This window comes from Artibeus jamaicensis, unplaced genomic scaffold (assembly GCF_021234435.1).
Source record: "Artibeus jamaicensis isolate MK-2021 breed Jamaican fruit bat unplaced genomic scaffold, CSHL_Jam_final scaffold_537, whole genome shotgun sequence".
Classification (NCBI taxonomy): Eukaryota; Metazoa; Chordata; class Mammalia; order Chiroptera; family Phyllostomidae; genus Artibeus; species Artibeus jamaicensis.
Window position 1 is genome coordinate 43,072,321 of NW_026522047.1, and position 18,947 is coordinate 43,091,267.

General features: G+C 51.3%; 1 protein-coding gene across 5 annotated transcripts in view; it reads right to left on the reverse strand.

Annotated features, from left to right (window-relative positions):
• Positions 1-18,947, reverse strand: part of RFX2 (regulatory factor X2) — an 82,246-nt gene that overhangs the window by 18,840 nt on the left and 44,459 nt on the right. The window contains exons 3-7 of one of the 5 annotated variants that reach the window (XM_053658543.1): positions 18,109-18,198; positions 17,508-17,573; positions 16,048-16,127; positions 14,058-14,319; positions 4,292-4,366 (exon numbers count right to left, since the gene is read on the reverse strand). In XM_053658543.1, coding sequence (XP_053514518.1) covers positions 4,292-4,366; positions 14,058-14,319; positions 16,048-16,127; positions 17,508-17,573; positions 18,109-18,198 — 573 coding nt within the window. The remainder of the gene's footprint in view (positions 1-4,291; positions 4,367-14,057; positions 14,320-16,047; positions 16,128-17,507; positions 17,574-18,108; positions 18,199-18,947) is intronic. The other 4 variants (XM_037165298.2, XM_053658544.1, XM_053658545.1 and 1 more) reach the window with 4 other exon arrangements.

Sequence of the window (18,947 nt, forward strand, 5' to 3'; positions counted from 1 at the left end):
TCCCTGGGGGTCAGGCGCAGCCCAGGGGCCTCCCAGCCTCAGGTCACCAAAGCCTCCCTCAGCGCTTTGTCCCCTGTTCCCGAGTGCGTCTGTGCGTGGCCCTGAGGTGTCCTCCTCCCTTGGGCTGTGCGTCTATGGGACTGGAAGTGGCTGTCCACTCTGTCCTGTGTTGGGTGTCGTGCGTGTGGCCGTTCCTGCAACCCTAGGGTGGGCCCGCCCTCACCAACAGGGTGATCGAGAGACGGTGACAGTGGGGAGACAGGAAGGAGGATGCAAAGCGACAGTGTTGGGGGGTGGCAGCTGTCAGGAGTAGAGGGCTTTTGGCAGAGCATCTGAGGCTCGAGGTGGGCTCGAGGTCATAGGAAACGAGGCAGGGCCCTGCAGTGAGACTCATCCTCTCCAGGCGTCCCCTTGGGAGAAGAACAAATGGTTTACTTCCCACGAAGCCACTCTGACCTTGCATTGTCACCCTTCCCTCAGATGTGCATTTCCTGATGGGGGGGTACGCACCTCCCTTCGCCCCCAGAGCTCCGCTTGGGCCCAGGGCGCGGAGCTTCAGGAGCCGTCTCCACGGTCCTCCCTGGTCCCTCACCTCTGCCCACGTTTGCACCCCCAGGACCCTAAAGATGCCTCAAGGAACACCGACCAGAGAGGACAGGATCCCACAGAGCGAATGGGACCCAGCTTGTGGGTGCAGAAGGCCGGGGCTTCTCCTCTCTGCTCTGGAGCCCAACACCCCAGAGTCCAACCTGCTGGGGGGGCAGGGACCTCGCAGCGCCCCTGGTCCTAGCTCCAGGCTGCAGCAGAGCGTGCTGGGGGGGTGCGGGAAGGGGCCCTGCTCCAGGGGTCCTGCGAGATGAAGGCCAGCACCTGGCCCACTGCTCAATATGACCTTTCTCGTGAAGAGAAAGGCCTGGGAAATATGATGCCTCTCTATACCCCCAAGTTATCTAAACTAAAGGTAGACCTTCCTGTTTGGGTGGTTCTGTTGAGGTGACGGCAAGGGCACCGTGAAACTAAGGACTTGTGGTTACCTCCCTGCAGGAGAAGTGACTGCAGAGAGAACTGACACCCCAGCTGCCTCCAGAAGAAGAGCTGGTCACACTTCCTCTCTCTTTTGCACCGACAAGTCGTCAGGAAGGAAAACCGATTTGAGTGGCAAATGAGTAAAGACAGGAAGTGTTCCAGGCAAAGGACCAGCCGTTCAAAGGCCCTGAGGCAGGCCCAGCGGGCAGCAGGAGGAACAGGAGGAAGCCTGCGTGGAGTTGGGGCGGGGCTCCAGGCGAACAAAGCCTGGAGGGAAAAACAGTCTGTTTGGTCAGCGGCCAGGGTGGGGTTGGCAGGGCCTGGAGGGTGGGTCAGGAATACTGAATGAACAGTGGTCCCACCAAGACGACTGCCAGGCATTTGCCACAAAGACTTGGAGCAAGTTCTGGACCAGGGACCCATCCCACGAAGCTGCTGCTCTAGCCAAGCCCCAGCGTGGTCTGCAGGCGGCAGCTTGGCCAGTGCACCAGCCTGTGGCCCGCCACCAACTAAAGGCTAGTGGGTCTTTGACAATTTGTGTTTCTAGATTAAAAAGTCATATAGTCTGAATACAATTAATCTAAAAGCTGGGCTTGGAAATAAGAGTTCATCTGAGTGGACAGTGCCCAACTCCCTGTGACAGTGACCTGGTGAACATGCTGTGGGGTCCCCGAGTCAGCGAGCATCAGGTGGGTGGCTTCCTGAGCCAGGATCAGGGGGACGGTGGGGCAGAGGCTCTGGGAGGGGCCGGCACCTTGGGGCCCGTGACCGAGGCTCCCCAGCCCGGGCCCGGCAGTAGGGAGGCCGCAGTGCCACCCCTATGGGTGGAGGCGTCCTCATCCCCAGCACCATCTCTGTCACCTCCTTCCTCTTAACAGCTGTCCCTATTGTCACGCCTCCCCCCAAACCACAGCACCCCAACCCCAGTTCACAGCCAGCTCACTCGAGGCTGCATGGTGTCCCAGTAAGGCTGGAAGGCCCTCAGGCTAAACCCCTGAGGGCAGCATGGGAAGCTCCGGAGGGACCCTGATGTCAACTGGGTCTGGAAGGTGCTGCCCAGCCTTCCCAGGCTCTGGGCATCGCCACCTGCACCCTCGCAAGGCAGCGGCAGGGAGGGAAACAAGCTCCGCGGAAGACAGGAGCGGTTCCGGGGCGAGCCTCTGCGCTGGCTGCCTGGGCAGACATGGCCTGCGCTGGTGTCCTCACACCCGCCCAGCCCAGCCACAGCCACATCCGAGCTCCCTGCAGGGGATGCTCGTTCCCACAGTCCCCGTGCCCAGGGCGGAGGAGGGGGACACTGTGACTGGGCCTGCCCCCCAGCCAGGCTCATCTGCTCTAGGGTTGGGCTGGCAAAGGATTGGGGACATGGCCTGCATCACCCGAAACTCAAGCAATCCCAGAAGTAGGCCTCGGTGGTGACAACTGTCATGAGTGAGTGTGGAGAGCTGGCCGGAGGGTGGGCTCAGCCAGCTGAGACCAAGACGGGTGTCAGCAGGACACGCTGCCCAACTGTAAGGCAGGTCAGGCTCTCCCTCCCCCCAACCCCCATCTCGCGTCTGCAAGGACAGCGCCAGGAGATTCCACCCAGGGTGCACGGTCGACTCTTTGGAAAGATCTTCTGTCTATTCCCTTTGAAGCCACATCACCAAGCCCTGGCTCTGCTCCTCACAGCTCCCGGCAGAAGGAGGCTCAGCCGCAGATCGCCAGGGAGAACACGGACACGGGGAGATTCTCCTGCTGGGACAGGAAGCTCGGGAGCATAGACCAGCTGGAACACACAGGAAGTCTGCCTCACAAAGGACCGACGTTAGCAAGCCGGGCAGCAGCCCTGCAGCCAGAGCAGTGGCTCATGGGACCCCCAGAGGCGTTTTCAATCCCCCGTGGACATGGACATGCAAGCTGCCTGCCTGGCGGTTGCGCCCCCATCCCGCCTGACCGAGCACCTTGCAGGCTGGGACGTGGCCATGTGTGCCGGCTTGGCAACAATAAGGAAATGCCTGTCCCCACTGAACAGACTGTCCTCACTGGACAGACTGCCATTCTGCAGACTTTCCACACGGTGCACTCTGAGTTTTCTGACGGGGTCGGTGGTGGGTGGGAGGTGTCCTTCCCACCAAACACTCACTGAAGACTGTCCCTCCCCAGTTGAGCCCACAGGGTGACACTGTCTAGCAGTGAAGGGACAACAGGGTGCCCTGGGGGGGCAGGGCACTCGGGAGAGGCCTGTGGTCTTTTGTGTTTTTCCTTTGAGACATTGGGTGTGAGGCTGCTCTTCCTCCTAGTGATTGATCAGCCTCTGAGGCCGAGGACCGCAGACCCTCACCACGTGTGCCTGGTGGACCCAGGTGCCCGGAAGTTCGGGGCCGTCTGGCTGGGTTCCGCCCGGCACCCCCGCCTCTGGGCAGCACTTTCCTCTGAGCACGTTGGTGAGAACGTCTTCACGGGGCTACAGTTAGGACCGTGGTCACCTTTTTCTTTGATGGTTTAATTCTCAGAATTAAAGAGATTTGGGGTCAAATCCCAACCTGGTGCTTGAGAAGCACGTTCTGACTTCCGTGCCCCCCCAACCTACTTCAAGTTTCCAGCTACCTGCAGAGCTGGTTGAGCACATTTGGAGGAGTGGACGGAAAAGAAACGAGTGTGAGGAGACCAGAGCTTTCCTTCTGAACTGTCCCAGGAAACAGACTCTTAGCTGGTCACCTCCTCCAGTGCCATCGTGCCCCAGCAAGCTTCCCAGCGACAAAGACGTTTGCCACCTCCTGGCACAGGGCCCAGGATTGTGGGTTTTCCCCGGAGGCAAGAGAAGAAGATCTTACAAAGCACCAGCCAGTAGGAATGAGTTGCTTTGCATTTTTCTCAAATTACCTTTCTTTTTGCTTTCAAAGAGCTGATCACAGGAAACTTAGCTAAGAAACTGTATGGCATCTGCAATCCCATGTCATCCTTGGTTATTGTTGCTCATTTTAGTATAAACTTTATTTATAATGCTTGTGATGTGCCAGGCATTGCTAGCAGCATGTCGCGTGTATGAAATAATCGAATCCCCACAGAGACAGGTGCTCGGACCATCTGCCTTCAGGAATGAAGAACCTGCCCCGCCCCTCCTGCACTGCGGAAGAATACTTCTGATGCGTGTAGAACTCTAGGCTGGCTTTTCTCCCCCCTTCAACACAAAAAGGGTGTCACTTCAGAGCCTGCGCTTGTTTTGGAAATGCCCACGCAGGTCCGCGCACAGTGGGGCAGACCGCCAGCGACACACACTTACATGGCTGTTGAGTAAACCGCTTTTGTGTGATGTGATCCCTTCGCTTTTTTGGAGGTTTTCAATCGCCATTTCAAGCTAAAGAAAATGTGTGCAGAAACAAAACAAAACAAAATGGGAAAAAAAGGGAAATCAGATGGTTAGCATCAGCCAAGGTTGGTTTTTATTAATATCCAAATAATGATTCAAGCTCCTACAAAATAAAAACAAGGCTTGAGGCAGGCAGGAGAGATGGGTTAAGCTGGGAGCTGAAGCCACAGCCAGGCTGTTACTTTGTTACATGCAGAGGAGCCAGGAGCCCCGGAGCACGAGCAGCAGGTGAGGTCACGAAGTGGACACCGCTACGGAGTGGCACACAGTGTCTGCGTGCACAGCGCGAACTCCTAGTTGTTGCCTAAGTTGAAGCGGAAGCAGAGCCAGCAGAATAATTGCCAGCTGTTCCCCGCACATGTCATCTGTTGCTAGGGAGAATCAGGTGACCAACAGAGCCCAAGACAGTTGGTGGCACTGACGTCCTGGCCAGCCTGCCTTGTCACAAACCCAGGGTCTCTCTCCTGGATGCTTTGGGAAAATACCAACAAGGCCAAAGACCCAGGTGCTGCCATCAGTGGTGTAGGACCCTGGGTCACTGGACATGTCACAGAGATAAGCTCCTGAATGTTTATGAAGCGTGAGCTGTGCAAAGAGGGCTACACAGCAACGAGAATGGTTATACACAGGGGAAAGTCACGTGGAGCTACCAGGGAGGCCTTCCTGGGGGAAGGGGCTTCTCAGCTGGGTTCTAAGGACCTCTTGGAGGCAAGGAGCTGAGGTGGAGCCACAGGTCTAAGCAGAGGCTGAAACACTCAACATTTGTGGCTACCGCATTTATACATGCTGAATTTGACCTTGACTTATACATGGAAAATGAAATTTTAAACTCTGCTGTGGCCCACCACGTAGGCAGAGAACTGCAACATAAGGAAATGAACCTAAAGTATACTCTGTCCTCAAATACCAGGAAAAGCAAAGACTTTAGTAAATGCTTCTGCAAAAAGCAGGTTGAACGTGCATTCTAGAAAGTGCAGCTGGGCTGGGTTTGGGACTGAGAGGGTTACTGCCTCACCCGTCACATTTGACCACTGTGGTTTGTGTCCACTCTTGCCATTTCCTGGCCAGGGCAATTGCACAACAGTAACAAACAAAAGGCACCCAAATAGGAAAGGAAGAAATGAAACTAACTCTATTTGCAGAAACCATGATCTTAAATATAAAAAAATCGCAAAGGATCCACAAAAAGCAACTGGCACTCACAAGTGAATTCATAACAGTTGTAGAATACAAGGTCAGCATATAAAAATCAGTTACATTTCTAAGCAATGAACAATGTATAAAAGGGAAATTAAGAAAACCATTCCATTTACAACAGCATCAAAGAGAATAAATATTTAGGAATAAATTTAACCAAATGGTGAAATACTTGTACAATGAAAACTATAAAACACTACTGAAAGAAACTAAAGATGACCAAACTACTCCCCCAACCTGCCCCGCCCCTGAAAGATATCCTATATTCATGGATTGAAAGACTTAATATCGTTAACACAGCAATACTCTCCAAATTCATCTAGAGAATCAATGAAACCCCTACCAAAATTCTCTATTGAACTTTTGACTGCTTTTCAGAAACAGACAAATTGACCCTCAAGTTTATATGGCACTGTGAGGGACCCAGGTGGCCAACACGGCCTTGACGAACAAGAACGAAGTTGGAGGACTCATGCTCCCTGGGTCCCAACGACACGCAGTGCCGGTGAGCAGCTCAGTGCAGCCCTGGGACGAGGAAGGACGTTCAACGGGATGGAACGGAGAGTCTAGAAATAATCCCATACATCTACGGCCAACCGATTTTTTAAAAAAGATTTTATTTATTTATTTTTAAAGAGTGGGGAAGAGAGAGAGACAGAAAGGGAGAGAAACACTGATCAGTTGCCTCTTGCACACCCCCATCCAGGGACCTGGCCCTGCACCCAGGCATGTGCCCTGGCTGGGATCGAACCGATGACCTTCTGGTGTGTGGAACGACACCCGACCCACTGAAACGCACCAGTCGGTTCTACGGTCAACTGATTTTTGACAAGGGTGTCAAGACCATTCAATGGAGAAAGAATAAACTTTTCAACAAATGGTGCTTGGATAACTGCACAGTCACTTGCAAAAGAATGAGGCTGGAACCTTACTTACACCATATACAAAGTCAGCTCAAAATGGACCAAAAAATTAAATAAAAAAGGTAAAACTATAAAATCCCTAGAGAAAAAAATCAGGTAATCATGTAAAACAAGATTATCTTTTTTTTTTTTTTAGATTTTATTTAGTTATTTTTAGGGAGAGGGGAAGAGAGGGAGAGAAACATCATAAGTTGCTTCTCACACACCTCTAACTGGTGACCTGGCCCGAAACACAGACATGTGCCCTGACTGGGAATCGAACCAGTGACCTTTCAGTTAGCAGGCTAGTGCTCAATCCCCTGAGCCATACCAGCCAGGGCCAAGATTATCTTCTTGACCTTGGATTTGGCAATGAATTTTTAGATATAGCATCAAAAGCACAAACAGTGAAAGATTAAAAGAAAATTTAAAGATAAATTTGACTTCATCAAAATTAAAAACTTTTGTACTTCGAAGAGCACTATTAAGAGGGTGAAAAGACAACCCACAGGATGGGAGAACATATTAGTAAATCATATCTGATAAGGGTCTTGTATTAGAATATATTAAGAGCTCTCACAACTCAACAGCAAAATGACAGATAACCCAATTAAAAATGGCAGAGGTTCTGAACAGACGACTCCAGTTAGCACATGGAAAGATGCTCAACACCTTGGACCCCCGAATGACGCAGTTGCTGTGACCAGCAGTGTGGCAGCTCCTCAAAAAGTTAAACATGAACCCAGCCAAACCACGTGACCCAGCAACTCCACTCTTAGGTATGTAATCGAACTTAAGACTGGCGTTCACACAAAAAGTTGTACACAAATGTTCATAGCAGCATTATTCATAACGCCAAAAAAAGTGGAAGAACCCAAATGCCAATCACAGATGAAAGGATGAACACGGTGTGGCCCTCCACACGCTGGGATCTCCCTCAGTCTCGAGGGGGGTGAGGCACTGACACTCGATACAACGTGGACGGACCTTGAACGCATCTGTCAATGAGAGAAGCCAGGCAGAAAGGCCACACGGTGTGTGAGTCCATTTATCTGAAACGTCCAGAAGTGGCAAATCCATAGACGCAGGAGGCGGATTGGGTGCCAGGGCTGGGGAATAACGCTGACTGGTTACAGGGTTTGCTTTCGGGGAGATGGAAACATCCTGGAACTGGAGAGGGTGAGGGTTGCACACCGTGGTGAGTGCACTAAACGTCATGGAATTTTACACATTTAAGTGGTACACGTCATGGAAATGGTGAGTTTTATGTTATGTGAATTGCATCTCAATAAAAATATATAATTAATTTAAGAATCCATTTGTCCCTCTTGAAATGGGAGTGACTCTTTTGCTCACATGTATGGTTTTAATATCATGCACTATTCCCTAGGAAAATATTGGTTAACCCACTTTGCAGATTTTTCCAATGTTGACATACTTCCTTACACAATACCAACAAACCACACTCATTAACATCACTACCAATCTCATTGGAAAGGACACCAGTTTTTCAAAGTCTCTTCTTTCAGCCAAGAAAGGTTGCAAATGTACTGGCAACAAATTCTGTCGGTTGTTTTCATGAATCTACCAGGCACACACCACTCCTTTCTGAGAAAATACCGGCCACATCTCTGAGTCTGAATAATCACAATTTGTTGTTGATTCTTTCAAGCAAAAATGACGTTTCATGAACAAAGTGGCTCGTTCCGCTCACACTCGTCACACAGGTGCTTTCCCTCAAGAGGGTCACTGCACTCTGGCGGGCAGCAGAAGGGCTGTTTGTCGCATGGGACGTTAAAAAGACGTGTACTCAAGGACTGAGATTTAATAACTTTACTATTTTTACTACTGCATTGAAGATATTCCTAAGTAAAGCTGCTATTTGGTGTTTTATTTCCTTTCTTTTTTAAAAATGATTTTATTTATTTATCTTTAGAGGGGAAGAGAAGGAGAGGGGGAGAGAAATATCAATGTGTGGTTGCCTCTCGTGTGTTCCCTGCTGGGAACTGGCCTGCAACCCAGGCATGTGCCCTGGCTGAGAATCGAACTGTGGTTGTTTGGTTCTCAGGCCTGCGCTCAATCCACTGAGCTACACCAGCCAGGGCTTTATTTCCTTTTCTTTTTAACTGAAAGCACAATGGTGAAGGATACAGTAACTTCTAGGAGATTCTGATGCCTCTGCCTTGATTCCTACCTTGCTTCGTGACCACGTGCTTCAAGGGTGTTGGTTTTGCACAGTGGGTGTAAGAGCTGACACAGGGAAAACGGCAATGGGTGGCTTTGCGTTGTTGCAAAGAGCTTTGTCCTCGTGGAGCCCCTTAAGGGGTCCCGGGGACACCCACAGGTGTGCTGGACATATTTAAGACTGACTGCTAAAAACCATGCTGTTATGAGTATAGAGAAAAACAATACAAATTAAGATTGGCTGCATAAGACCATCTTCAAAAACCCATAGCTATTAACTAGGATTTCAACAAGTCCACTGATACAGAAAATTAATGTACAGTGGAACATCCCAAGTGTTCACTATGTTTGAAAATAAAAACATCCCTTAAAGGTGTGCAGGCGATGAAGGTCAAGAAATCACCATCAAGCCCCAGAGGTCAGACCCCCAAGACAGGGGGGTTGATTCCCAGGAGCCAGGACTGAGGGCTTAGCGCGCACTTGTGTCCAGCAGAGGGCGCTGCCGTGCCACCTCCTGGCCCCGGGTGGGGAGGCCTCTGCAGCACCTTTGGGCAATGAACCTGACTTGAGGGAGGGATTCTTCTTGCCTAAGTACAAGTGCCTTTATTAGTCCTCTTAGTAGCTGGATAAGTTAGGGTTTAATCTTTAAATTATGCTAGAAATGAAAACTAATTTCATGCTTGACCTGAGTTTGTTATTTTAAAAGTCTCATCAAAGTGCTACCTGCACAGGCCCACAGTCCTGCAGCAGGGAAGTGCCAAGGAGGAGGCGAGCAGCGACCCCCGACCCCTGACCCCGGCCCAGGCCTGCGCAGCCTCCCGGAAATCATTTCTGATTTGTGACCTTCTGGAAGTTTCCTTCACATTTTGGTATTGTGTATGTGCTTGTGCATCTGTTTCTTGACTTATCAGGAGCTTGATCTTTCCTGATCCGGTGCAGCGCAGCACATACACCTTCTCATTGGTCACTTGTTTCTGCCACATAAGTGGGTAACAGAAGGCCTCGTTCAGATGGAGGACAGAAAACATATAAGGACTTGTGATCAAAGATACAGCGAGTGTCTCCAGAACCTAACATAGTAGCAACATACAAGTTTTAAAGCTCCCAAGTATATTAAAATTAGCCAATCATTTCAAAATTAAAAAAAATTTTTTTAGAAACCTTCCCATTCATGAATAATCCTAGCAAGATTTTACCTGACTTAAAGACTATTCATACCTCCTAAAGAAGGGTGGAGGTTAATTCTCAAGTTCATTAGCATCTGCCCCAAAAGCCACTCCATTTATACCATAAAAATCTCATTAAAAGGTCCCGGACAGGGGTCAGCCCTGCAAAGGGCCAGCAATGATCGCTGCTGAAGAAACACACACTTCTTCAGGCTGGGTCTGCCCTAGTTCAATGTCCGAACCATTGTCTCCTGGGGCTAGAAGTGGGAAGGGGCTGCTCGAGGTGGGGGTGGGGGTTCCTGGAAAGACCACGGAGGGGTGGGGACAGGGACAGAAGCTGCTGCAGCTAGCCCTCCACCCTGAAACATGGCTTACTTGTGTGACCGTAAAGGGGGAAAATAAAAGTTTAGATGTTGCACGAGCAACCCCTTTGGATCTTTAGAGAAAATGGAGAGTGTTTTAGGAGAAGGAAGGCAGCGGCAGCACGACTGGGGTTTTTGAGGCAGGTCCATAAAGCACAGAATTACACCTGAAGAAAGGAAGCGCCCCCGGTGCGCGCAGGGCGGGGCCAGGCAGGAAGGGAGAAGGAAAAGCGGCTCACCCTGGGGAGAGGGAAGGCTGGCCGAGGGAAGTCGGCCACGCTGAATGTTCGTCCATTTTTATTTAGCTAATTAAATATTTTAAAGTTATGTAAGTAATATGGTACCTGCTTGCTGTAAAACATCTGATTTGGCCAGAGGTATATAAATCTCCACCCTGGGCCAGGACTGGGGTGGAGCCCACGAGGCACCCAGGACACCAAACTTAAGGAGATAAAACCCTCCTTACTTGGCACCTGGGCACTTTGCCCTTTGGGCTGTGGCAAGGAGGTTTAACCTGGACTAAGATGACAAGAGCAAACCTTTCAATTTAGTGTCTCTGCTCCATGTAGTTTAAAAAAAAAGTGTAACAGTAAACAGTTTTTATCAAAAACTAACCACCTGGGCAATTCACTCATGAAATTTTTAACACTGGGGGCTTTTGAGATTGTGCTTTGCAGCATGTTGTCTGTGTGGCTCAAATAAACTCATAAAAGTATTTTAAAAGACTTACAATACTGATGAAAATTTAGCTAGAAATAAAGACTCAAGAAAATTTGTCACCAAAAGTCTGAAATCAGTCACTGAGGGTACAGGTAGTAAGTTGCTCTGGTCCTCACGCTCCCTCTTCAGCATTAACGTAAAATCCCAAAACTTTAACATAAAAGAATTGGCAAGCAGATACAGGAGCCGTATTTTACCTCTTTTGCGGCCTCTGCGCCGTTTCTGTCTGTGGCTCCCAGAAAGTCCCCTCCGCGCTTTGCCGCGTCCTTGAGAGAGATGTTCCCAAGTCCAAGCCGAGCGGCTAAGCCACACAGACAGGTGGCCTCAGGGACCGAGTTCTCATCTGGGCCGATCACTCCCTAGGGGCTTTCATGGGGCCGTGTGTCCAAACACAGCCCATTCACGGATTTCCAGCTGATTCAAAGACTGCTTCTTCAAAAGCAACACAGACAAACCAAAGTAGCCAGTGGCCTGGGGTCTGAGATGCGCATTTGCCTGCGCCCAAGAGGGTGTGGACCAGAGAGAATATTGCTGTTTCTCTGAATTTGTTGCCTGCAATTCTAGTATTTTTGGTTATTATAGACTGATGCAGTTTGATGAAACCGAGCCTGCTGTGTCCATGAAAGTCAGTGTAGTGTGTGAGGAATGCTTTCTGATCGATGAAGAAAAAGCACTTGACAAAACTCAACACCCACTTATGCTAAAGACTCTCTGAAAACTAGGAATAGAAGGGACCTTCCTCACCAGAAATCGGGCGTTTACGAAGACCTAGTGACGCCATCACACAAGGCAGTAACAGGCAGGTTCCCCCTGAGACTGGGGACCAGGCCAGGACGCCCCCTCACTGCTCCCCTTCGACACAGCCCAGGGGTTCTGGCCAGTGCAGCAAGGCAAGAAAAAGAAATCAAAGTCACCCAGGTTGGAAAGGAAGAAACGAAACTGTGCCTATTCACAGACAACAAAAGAATGCTTAGAACTAAAAAGTGAGTTCTACAAGGTTCAGGATGCAAGGGCAATGGTCGAAAACAGCCATATTTTCACATGCTAACAAGGAACAGTCAGAAACCGAAATTAAAAATTAATATCACTTTCAATGGCTTCCAAAAGGCGACACGCTTAAGTATAAACCCAACCGAATAGGCACAGGATCCGCATGTTAAGAATCACGAAATGCTGAGGCGAGAACTCGGAAGAAAACAGGGAAGCGCACCATCCACGTTCGCCAACTAGAAGACTTGCGTCAATTCTCCCCCAAATGGACCTACAGGTTTAGCGCTGTTCAATCAAAATCTTACTAGGAATATTTGAGAGAGACCGAAAATCCTGAATTTATATAAATAGCTTATACTATATGAAGCAAGAATAAAGGTGAAGGAACCACCCACTATAGAGCTACAGTAAGTAAGAGAGCAGTCCTGAAACAGTGACAGGCATGGGGACCAATGAAACGCGCCCGCGCAGGGCCGACGGGTTTCTGGTGCAAAAGCAATTGATGGGGGAAGGGCAGTCTTTTCAACAAATGGTGCCAGGACCGCCGGTGGCCTCACAGGCATAAAAATAAATCTATGCCTAAATCTAACATCTTACACAAAAGTTAACTCAAAACGAAGCAGATCCAAATGTAAAGCTATAAAACTCTTCAAAGAAAGCACAGGAGAAAATTTTTATGCCCTGGGAATAGGGAACAAGTTCTCAGCGTGACACCCAAAATATGGTCTTTTTAGATAAGAAACATCGATAAATTAGATTTGACAAAATAAAGTTTTTTTTCTTCTGCAAATGACACTCTTAAGAGGATGAAAAGACACTATAAAAACTGTGAGAAAATATTTGCAAATTGCATATCTGACAGATGATTTGTTCTATAAAGAACATGTAAATAATTTTCAATAGTCAACAGTAAAAGAACAGACAGCCCAGTCTGAAAACAGGCCAGTGACCAGAACGGACACCAAAGAGCATGCGCAAAAGGCAAACACACGTGAAAAGCTGCTTACCATCATTAGCAATTAAGAAAATGCAAATCACAACCACCACGAGATGCCACACAAAACTGCTAACACGCTAACACGAAAAACGCCGACAACACACATTGCCGGCGAGGGCGGGGCGACGGGGACACCGACACACCGCTGGCGACGTGAAATGGGGCGGCCACTAGAGGAAACTGTTGGTGAACTCGAATAAAGTTAAACACTCACCATATCAGCCAGCAATCCACTCGCAGGTGTTTACTCAAGAGAAAGAAAACGTGTGTCCACACACCTGATCGCTGCTTTATTAATCTTGCCCCAAACTGGGAGCCTCCCCAGTTGCCCCGGGGGCTCACTCGGCATGGAGGGGGGGGCGGTGCGGGGGGAGCACCGGCTCAGGGCACTTGGACCGCGTCTCAGAGGCACCACGTGGAGTGAAAGGGGCCAACCCGAGGACTCCTTTTGCACGTCAGTCCCGGAAACCCCAGGCTACAGCGATGGAGGCAGGGTCATCGGTGGCAGGGCTTGGGGCGAGGGGAGGCCAGACTGCGGAGAACCCCAGGGGGCGCATGGGGAGAGACGGCCACCTGGGCCCCAGCCGCGCAGTGGTCACGCGAGTCTGCACGTGTGCCGGAACTCAGGGCTGCGAACTCAGAGTGACGAGTCGGTTTCACTCTGCACTCACGCAAAAAGTAAAAGGAAGCACGGACTCTAACGCTTCAGAAGGTGAGCCTCTAAAGCAGGCGTCGTTTCGGCCCGGCCCGAGCGCGGCGCACACAGCCGGGCACGGCCTCTGGGAGAAACGGCCTCTGGTTTCGTTCAGTGCCGCTTCCTGCGCGTGGACTGACCTCAGCCTCGGGGAGCTGGTAACAGTGGCCGGGGCGACGATGGCGCCGCCAGCAGCAGCACCTACCAGTGCTGCTGGGTCTTTAAACTCATGTACTGTGTTCACAATAGCTGACGATGGAAGATTCACCGCCTTTGTTTAACCAGTGGAGGAACGGAGGTTTCAAAGAGGCCGAGACTTGCCTCGGGTCACAGGGCTTGGTTGGGGTCGGCAGGGCTCCATTCAAGGGCTCCAGGCTGCCCCTCACTCACCCGCCGCCCGCCCCCCGCAGCCTCTGCCGCCAGTTCAGTTCAGACTCTGACCTGCTGCCCCAGAGCCTGCTACGTACCGTCGCTGGTGACGACCGCGAAGTGTGGGCCAGGGCGTGTCTGGTGCCGTCCATCCCCCCGTGGATGAGGTAGGCCCCCGCGGTGGAGACGATGGGGCTCCCGCCGACATCCATGGCGATGCCCACCATGCTGTGGGCGGGGACCGTCGGCGGGGAGGAGGCTGCCACGGTCACCTGGGCCTCGCCGGTGGCCTCGAAGTAAGATGCCGCGCTGCTCGGGACGTACATCGGAGGCTCCGGGTTATAGGCATAGGCGGTCCGCCTGCCAGGGAGAGAGAAGGTTCCTCCTTTGAGTCTCTAAGGAATCCACCGAAACTTCATGTGGAGGCGGGAGCCTGACCAGACTGAGCTTAGGGGTAAGTCAGGCTCCGAACGCCCACGCAGCGGCAAGTCCAAAGCAGTCATCTCTGAGAATATTCAGACCTGAAGGCTGACTTCCAGAAAACCGATCACTTAAAAATTCTCAGTGTACAAATGGGCTGCAGGAGGCAGCGCCTCTGCGGGGATGGAAGGAGTCTGGGTCTTACTGTGCCGACGTGAACCCCGTACCCGAGGAGAAGCCGCAGGGCAGCACACACGCGTGCGCACATGCGCACAGATGCGCAGAGGCTGGCGGGTCTGAGCAGGGCCCCTGGGCGAGCTAACACACCGTCAAGGTCACTGCCCTGGTGCTGTCCTACAGTCAGAGAAGATGTCCCCACTGGGGGGGAGACTGGTTTAGGGTGCTGAGCAAATCTTACAACTTCCTGTAAGTCTATAATGCCATCAAAAAGGTTAAAAAAGAAAATTGCATAATAAAAACTTCTAAGTGATATAAAGAATCTGTGTAATATTCCTTTAACATCTGGATCAAATGTTTAATTAGCTATATATGTCAGCCCTCAAAATTTTAAGTTCCAGCCCTGACTGGTGTGGCTCAGTGGGTTGGGCGTCGCCCCACAAAGCAAAGGGTCGCTGGTCTGATTCCCAGTCAGAGCACATGCCTGGGCTGTGGGTTCGGACCCCAGCTGGGGCACACGTGAGGCCAGATATACATTAAGTTTTTCTCTCATGATGATGTTTCTTTCTCTTTCTCCCTCCCTTCCCCTCTCTCTAAAAATACATAAAATCTTTAAATAAATATTTTAATTTTTTTCCTTTAAGTTCCACTCCAGGAACGCTGGCCATAGTACAAGGCAGTTGGTAACAGTTTTCCCTCAGTGGTGACGAAAGGTTAGTGACCTGTCCCAAGAGAAGGCCCCTCTGGGTGGCAGGGTGGCCCTGACATCTGGGAGGCTCGCATTCCTGTCCTGCCCCCCAGGTGACGTCACGTATGACTAGTGCAGTCAAACCCAGGAAGTTGACAGTGGTCAACCCACACACCTCGGTCAAATGTCATGGGTCTTATACGTGCTCACACGTGTCTGTGCTTAAGAACTGCCAACGTGGTGCTGCAGAGACTCACACAGCTCTGACCCACGCCCTCACTCTCGACCCCCGAACTTGAAAAGGGAGCTGTTCAAATACAATGAGCAAAAGGACTTGTGTCTCAAGCACAAGAGCCTCCTGGAAAATGTGTCATTTTCTGCCCCAGGCATCATGTTGTCTGCAAGCAGAAAACTCTTTAAGTCCTGACAAAAACCAAGTCATACCAACACTGTAGGGAGCAGAGGGTTCCCAAGGCCAGGGGGAGGAAGCAGAGATAGAAATGGTTTCTGGAATGTGAAGACTTAATCTTCGTGAAGTCTCAGAAATGGATTAAGGTTTATTTTCTGTGTTTGTTTTTAAGACTGCCTTTTCTAGAAGTAAAAAACACACAGGTGTGTGGTTTCTCTAAGCTCCAGGGGCTGACGTGCCCCGTGGGGATAACCTGTCCCCCAGGGGATAAGGGAGAGGAATTTGTGCAAACACATCCTGAAGTGGACCAGGGTGGGGGAGTCATGGAAGAAGGCCCCACGCGTGCCCTGAAGTTCTCTGCAGGGACCCTTCGAGGGGCGGGGAAACCACGTACAGGGCTCCGTTCGTGTAGACAGTGTCCGCGCCGTCCACATACTGCACTTGGGGTGGGTACACGTGCTGCACAGGCTGGACCTGAAACATCAGATGTCTCGTGTTACGCACAGAGAGTCTACTTGTTTGTGATTTTCCGCTACTCAAGCTGGAAATAACTGTGACTGCCCTTTTGGACGTTCAGTGCCGCATTACAGTGTTCCTGCCCACTAGGAAACTAGGAGAGACAGTCCTGGAAAGGCACACAGGGATGTAACTGTCACTGACCCACTGCTGTGCGTGAGGGAAGCCAGGCCTGTTCCATGGGGAGAAGAGCCCAGGAGACAGCTGGGAGCAGGCTGCAGAGCTGGGGATGGCCCGGGGCCCGCCAGCCACTGGCCATAAGGGCCCATCATGCCAGACAGTGGAAACCAGAGATGTGGGCAGAATGCCACAGGTCCAGACATTGGACCTGTCATCTCCACCCGAGGGGTGAGGCAGGGGGCTCAAGCTGGTCACGCTCCACGCACCACCGCCCCCATGCACCCTTGAGGTGGCCCTGGTGCCCCTCCCCAGCAGAAGGGCAGGGGTCCTGGGAGTCACACTGGGGCGAGACTGTGAGGGTCTGAACAGAACTGGAAGAATCCTGGGTGGGAGATGGAGAGAGGGGGTGATGGGAGGAGCCCAGCGGAGCCCCGCCTGGTCCCCACCAGTTCAGCACCTCAGCTGAGGCCCCTGAGGGGCCTGGCCCTAGTGGCAGAGGCCCGAAGCTCTGCGTGGGGGACTTCAGAATCTCACCTCAGAGGGAGCCTTAACCAGCACCTAATTCAACCTCATTTTGGGGTACCAAAATCGAGGGCTGGGTCCCACTGTGACCTCTCCCTAGGCCTGTGTGTGGAGCTGACTGCCACCCCCGACGACAACCCAACACGGTGTGCGTTCACGCACGGTGTGCGTTCACGCACGCTCAGCCCCAGGGTAACAGGGCACGGTGAGGAGCGGGGCGGGGAGGGGGGGACCACACTGAGTGGGCTGTGCCTGAGGGGACCAAGCAAAATGCGCAAGTCACCCCACAAGTCCGAGCTGCCCGTAAAGAAAGAGATGGCACAGGCCCAGCCCCACAGAGCAGGGAAAGGAATTGTGTCGCTGGTCTTGGTCTCCCCTCCCTCGAGGGGCTCAAGTTCCCTTCTGGGCCTGCTTAGAACCTTTGCTTCCCCTCCGACCCCACAAGACCCCTCTTTTCTCAGAACAGACAAACCCCCCTAACACACTACTCATTGGAGCAGGAGCCCCTGAAGAAAGTGGCATGTCTCCTGGCTGTCTCTGTATTTCACTCATGGTCCCTTTGAGGCAGCAGCACACACTAATTTTAAATCAGCATCTTGCAGGGCACAAGCCGACAAACCCCAGCCCTCAGGCCAGATCCGGCGCGCCTGCTTTTGCGATAGTATTACTGGCACACAGCCACGCCCCTTCTCTTACATCTGTGGCTGCTTCTGGAGACCAGGCAGAGTTGAGTGGTTGTGCCAAAGACTCTCGCCTGCAACGCTGAAAAAAAAATGCAGTATTTGACTTTTTCCCAAAGAAAAGCTTTGCTGACCACTGTCCTACATCCCCTGGCCTGTGGCCTGCTGCTCTTTGGTGGGCGAGCCCGCACTCTCAAGCTTTCTTCCTGGATAACTTAACTCCACAAGAGGTTCCTCCTCAGCCACGGTGCTCGTCCGAGGGTGCGGCGCCTGCCCACAGGAGGGTTTGCCACCCCCCGAGTTTCCACGCTCCTCCGATCCAGAACACCTCTACTATCTGCTTGTGCGTCCACCTCAGCACCCAGTGCCTTATAGAGGGGCTGGCTTGCACCCCACACATTGCATTTCTGAATGAATAAAATAGCACCAGCTGTCTTGGCTTGCTGCCAAACTGTTTGAACTGAAAAGATTAAAAAAAAAAAAACATTACCTCCAAAAAGCTTTCTGGTGAGGAACTGAAAACATCAAAGAAGAAGGAACAGCAAGGACAGAAAACCAGAGAGGGAGCCAAGATCCCTAAGTGCTAATACGTCCCATGCTGCCTGTGCTGTGGTTACCTGCTGTGGCACCTGCTGGACTCTGGGGAGGGAGATTGGCTGCATCTGGGACCCTTTGGAAGCTGAGCCCGCTGCCTGGACCAGCACTCTCTAAAAGGGAAGGAGAGAAGGACATTCAGACTTGTCAGAGGTTAGGCCTGAAAGCAGTTTGCAACCAAAACTACTGCCGCTCGGCCTGCTGTTGCTTTACTGGACACTCAAAACTATGAAATGAACAGGATCAAATGGACCTGAGTCAAGAGGGAAACAGGAGCGTTTTGTCTGCATAAAGCTGGGGCTTGAGAAGTCAGTGACTTTGATTCTGTGAGTTTCTGACGTGGACTCCAAATGCCACTGGCTGTGGTGATTCTGCAGTCTTTTGCCTCCTAAACACGACTGTATAAAAAGAACTCTGCAGGGACCCGGCACTCCATGAGCTCACAATCGAAGACAAAAAGAACATGAATAGTGTAAAAACCAACGGACAGATGGATGCACACAATGCGGTCCCTCTACACAACACAGAATATCACTCAGCCATGAAAAGGAGAGCAGCGCTGACGCGCTGCATGTGGGCGGGCCTCCAGCACGTGGCACTCAGTGAGAGGAGCCAGATGCAGAGACAGGACGTGGTTCGTGGTTGTCAGGGGCTGGGGAGGGGTACGGGCAGTGGCAGCTCAGGGGAATGGGGTTTCTGTCCTGGGCTGATGAATGTACAAAAAATGCCACAGTTTGTTCACTTTAAAACAGTGAATTATATATTATGTGAATTTTGCTGCAATTAATTAAATAAGAACACTAAGGATTTACATTCATACATTCTAAAGCTGAGCTGTCCAATACGGTAGCCACTAGTTGTG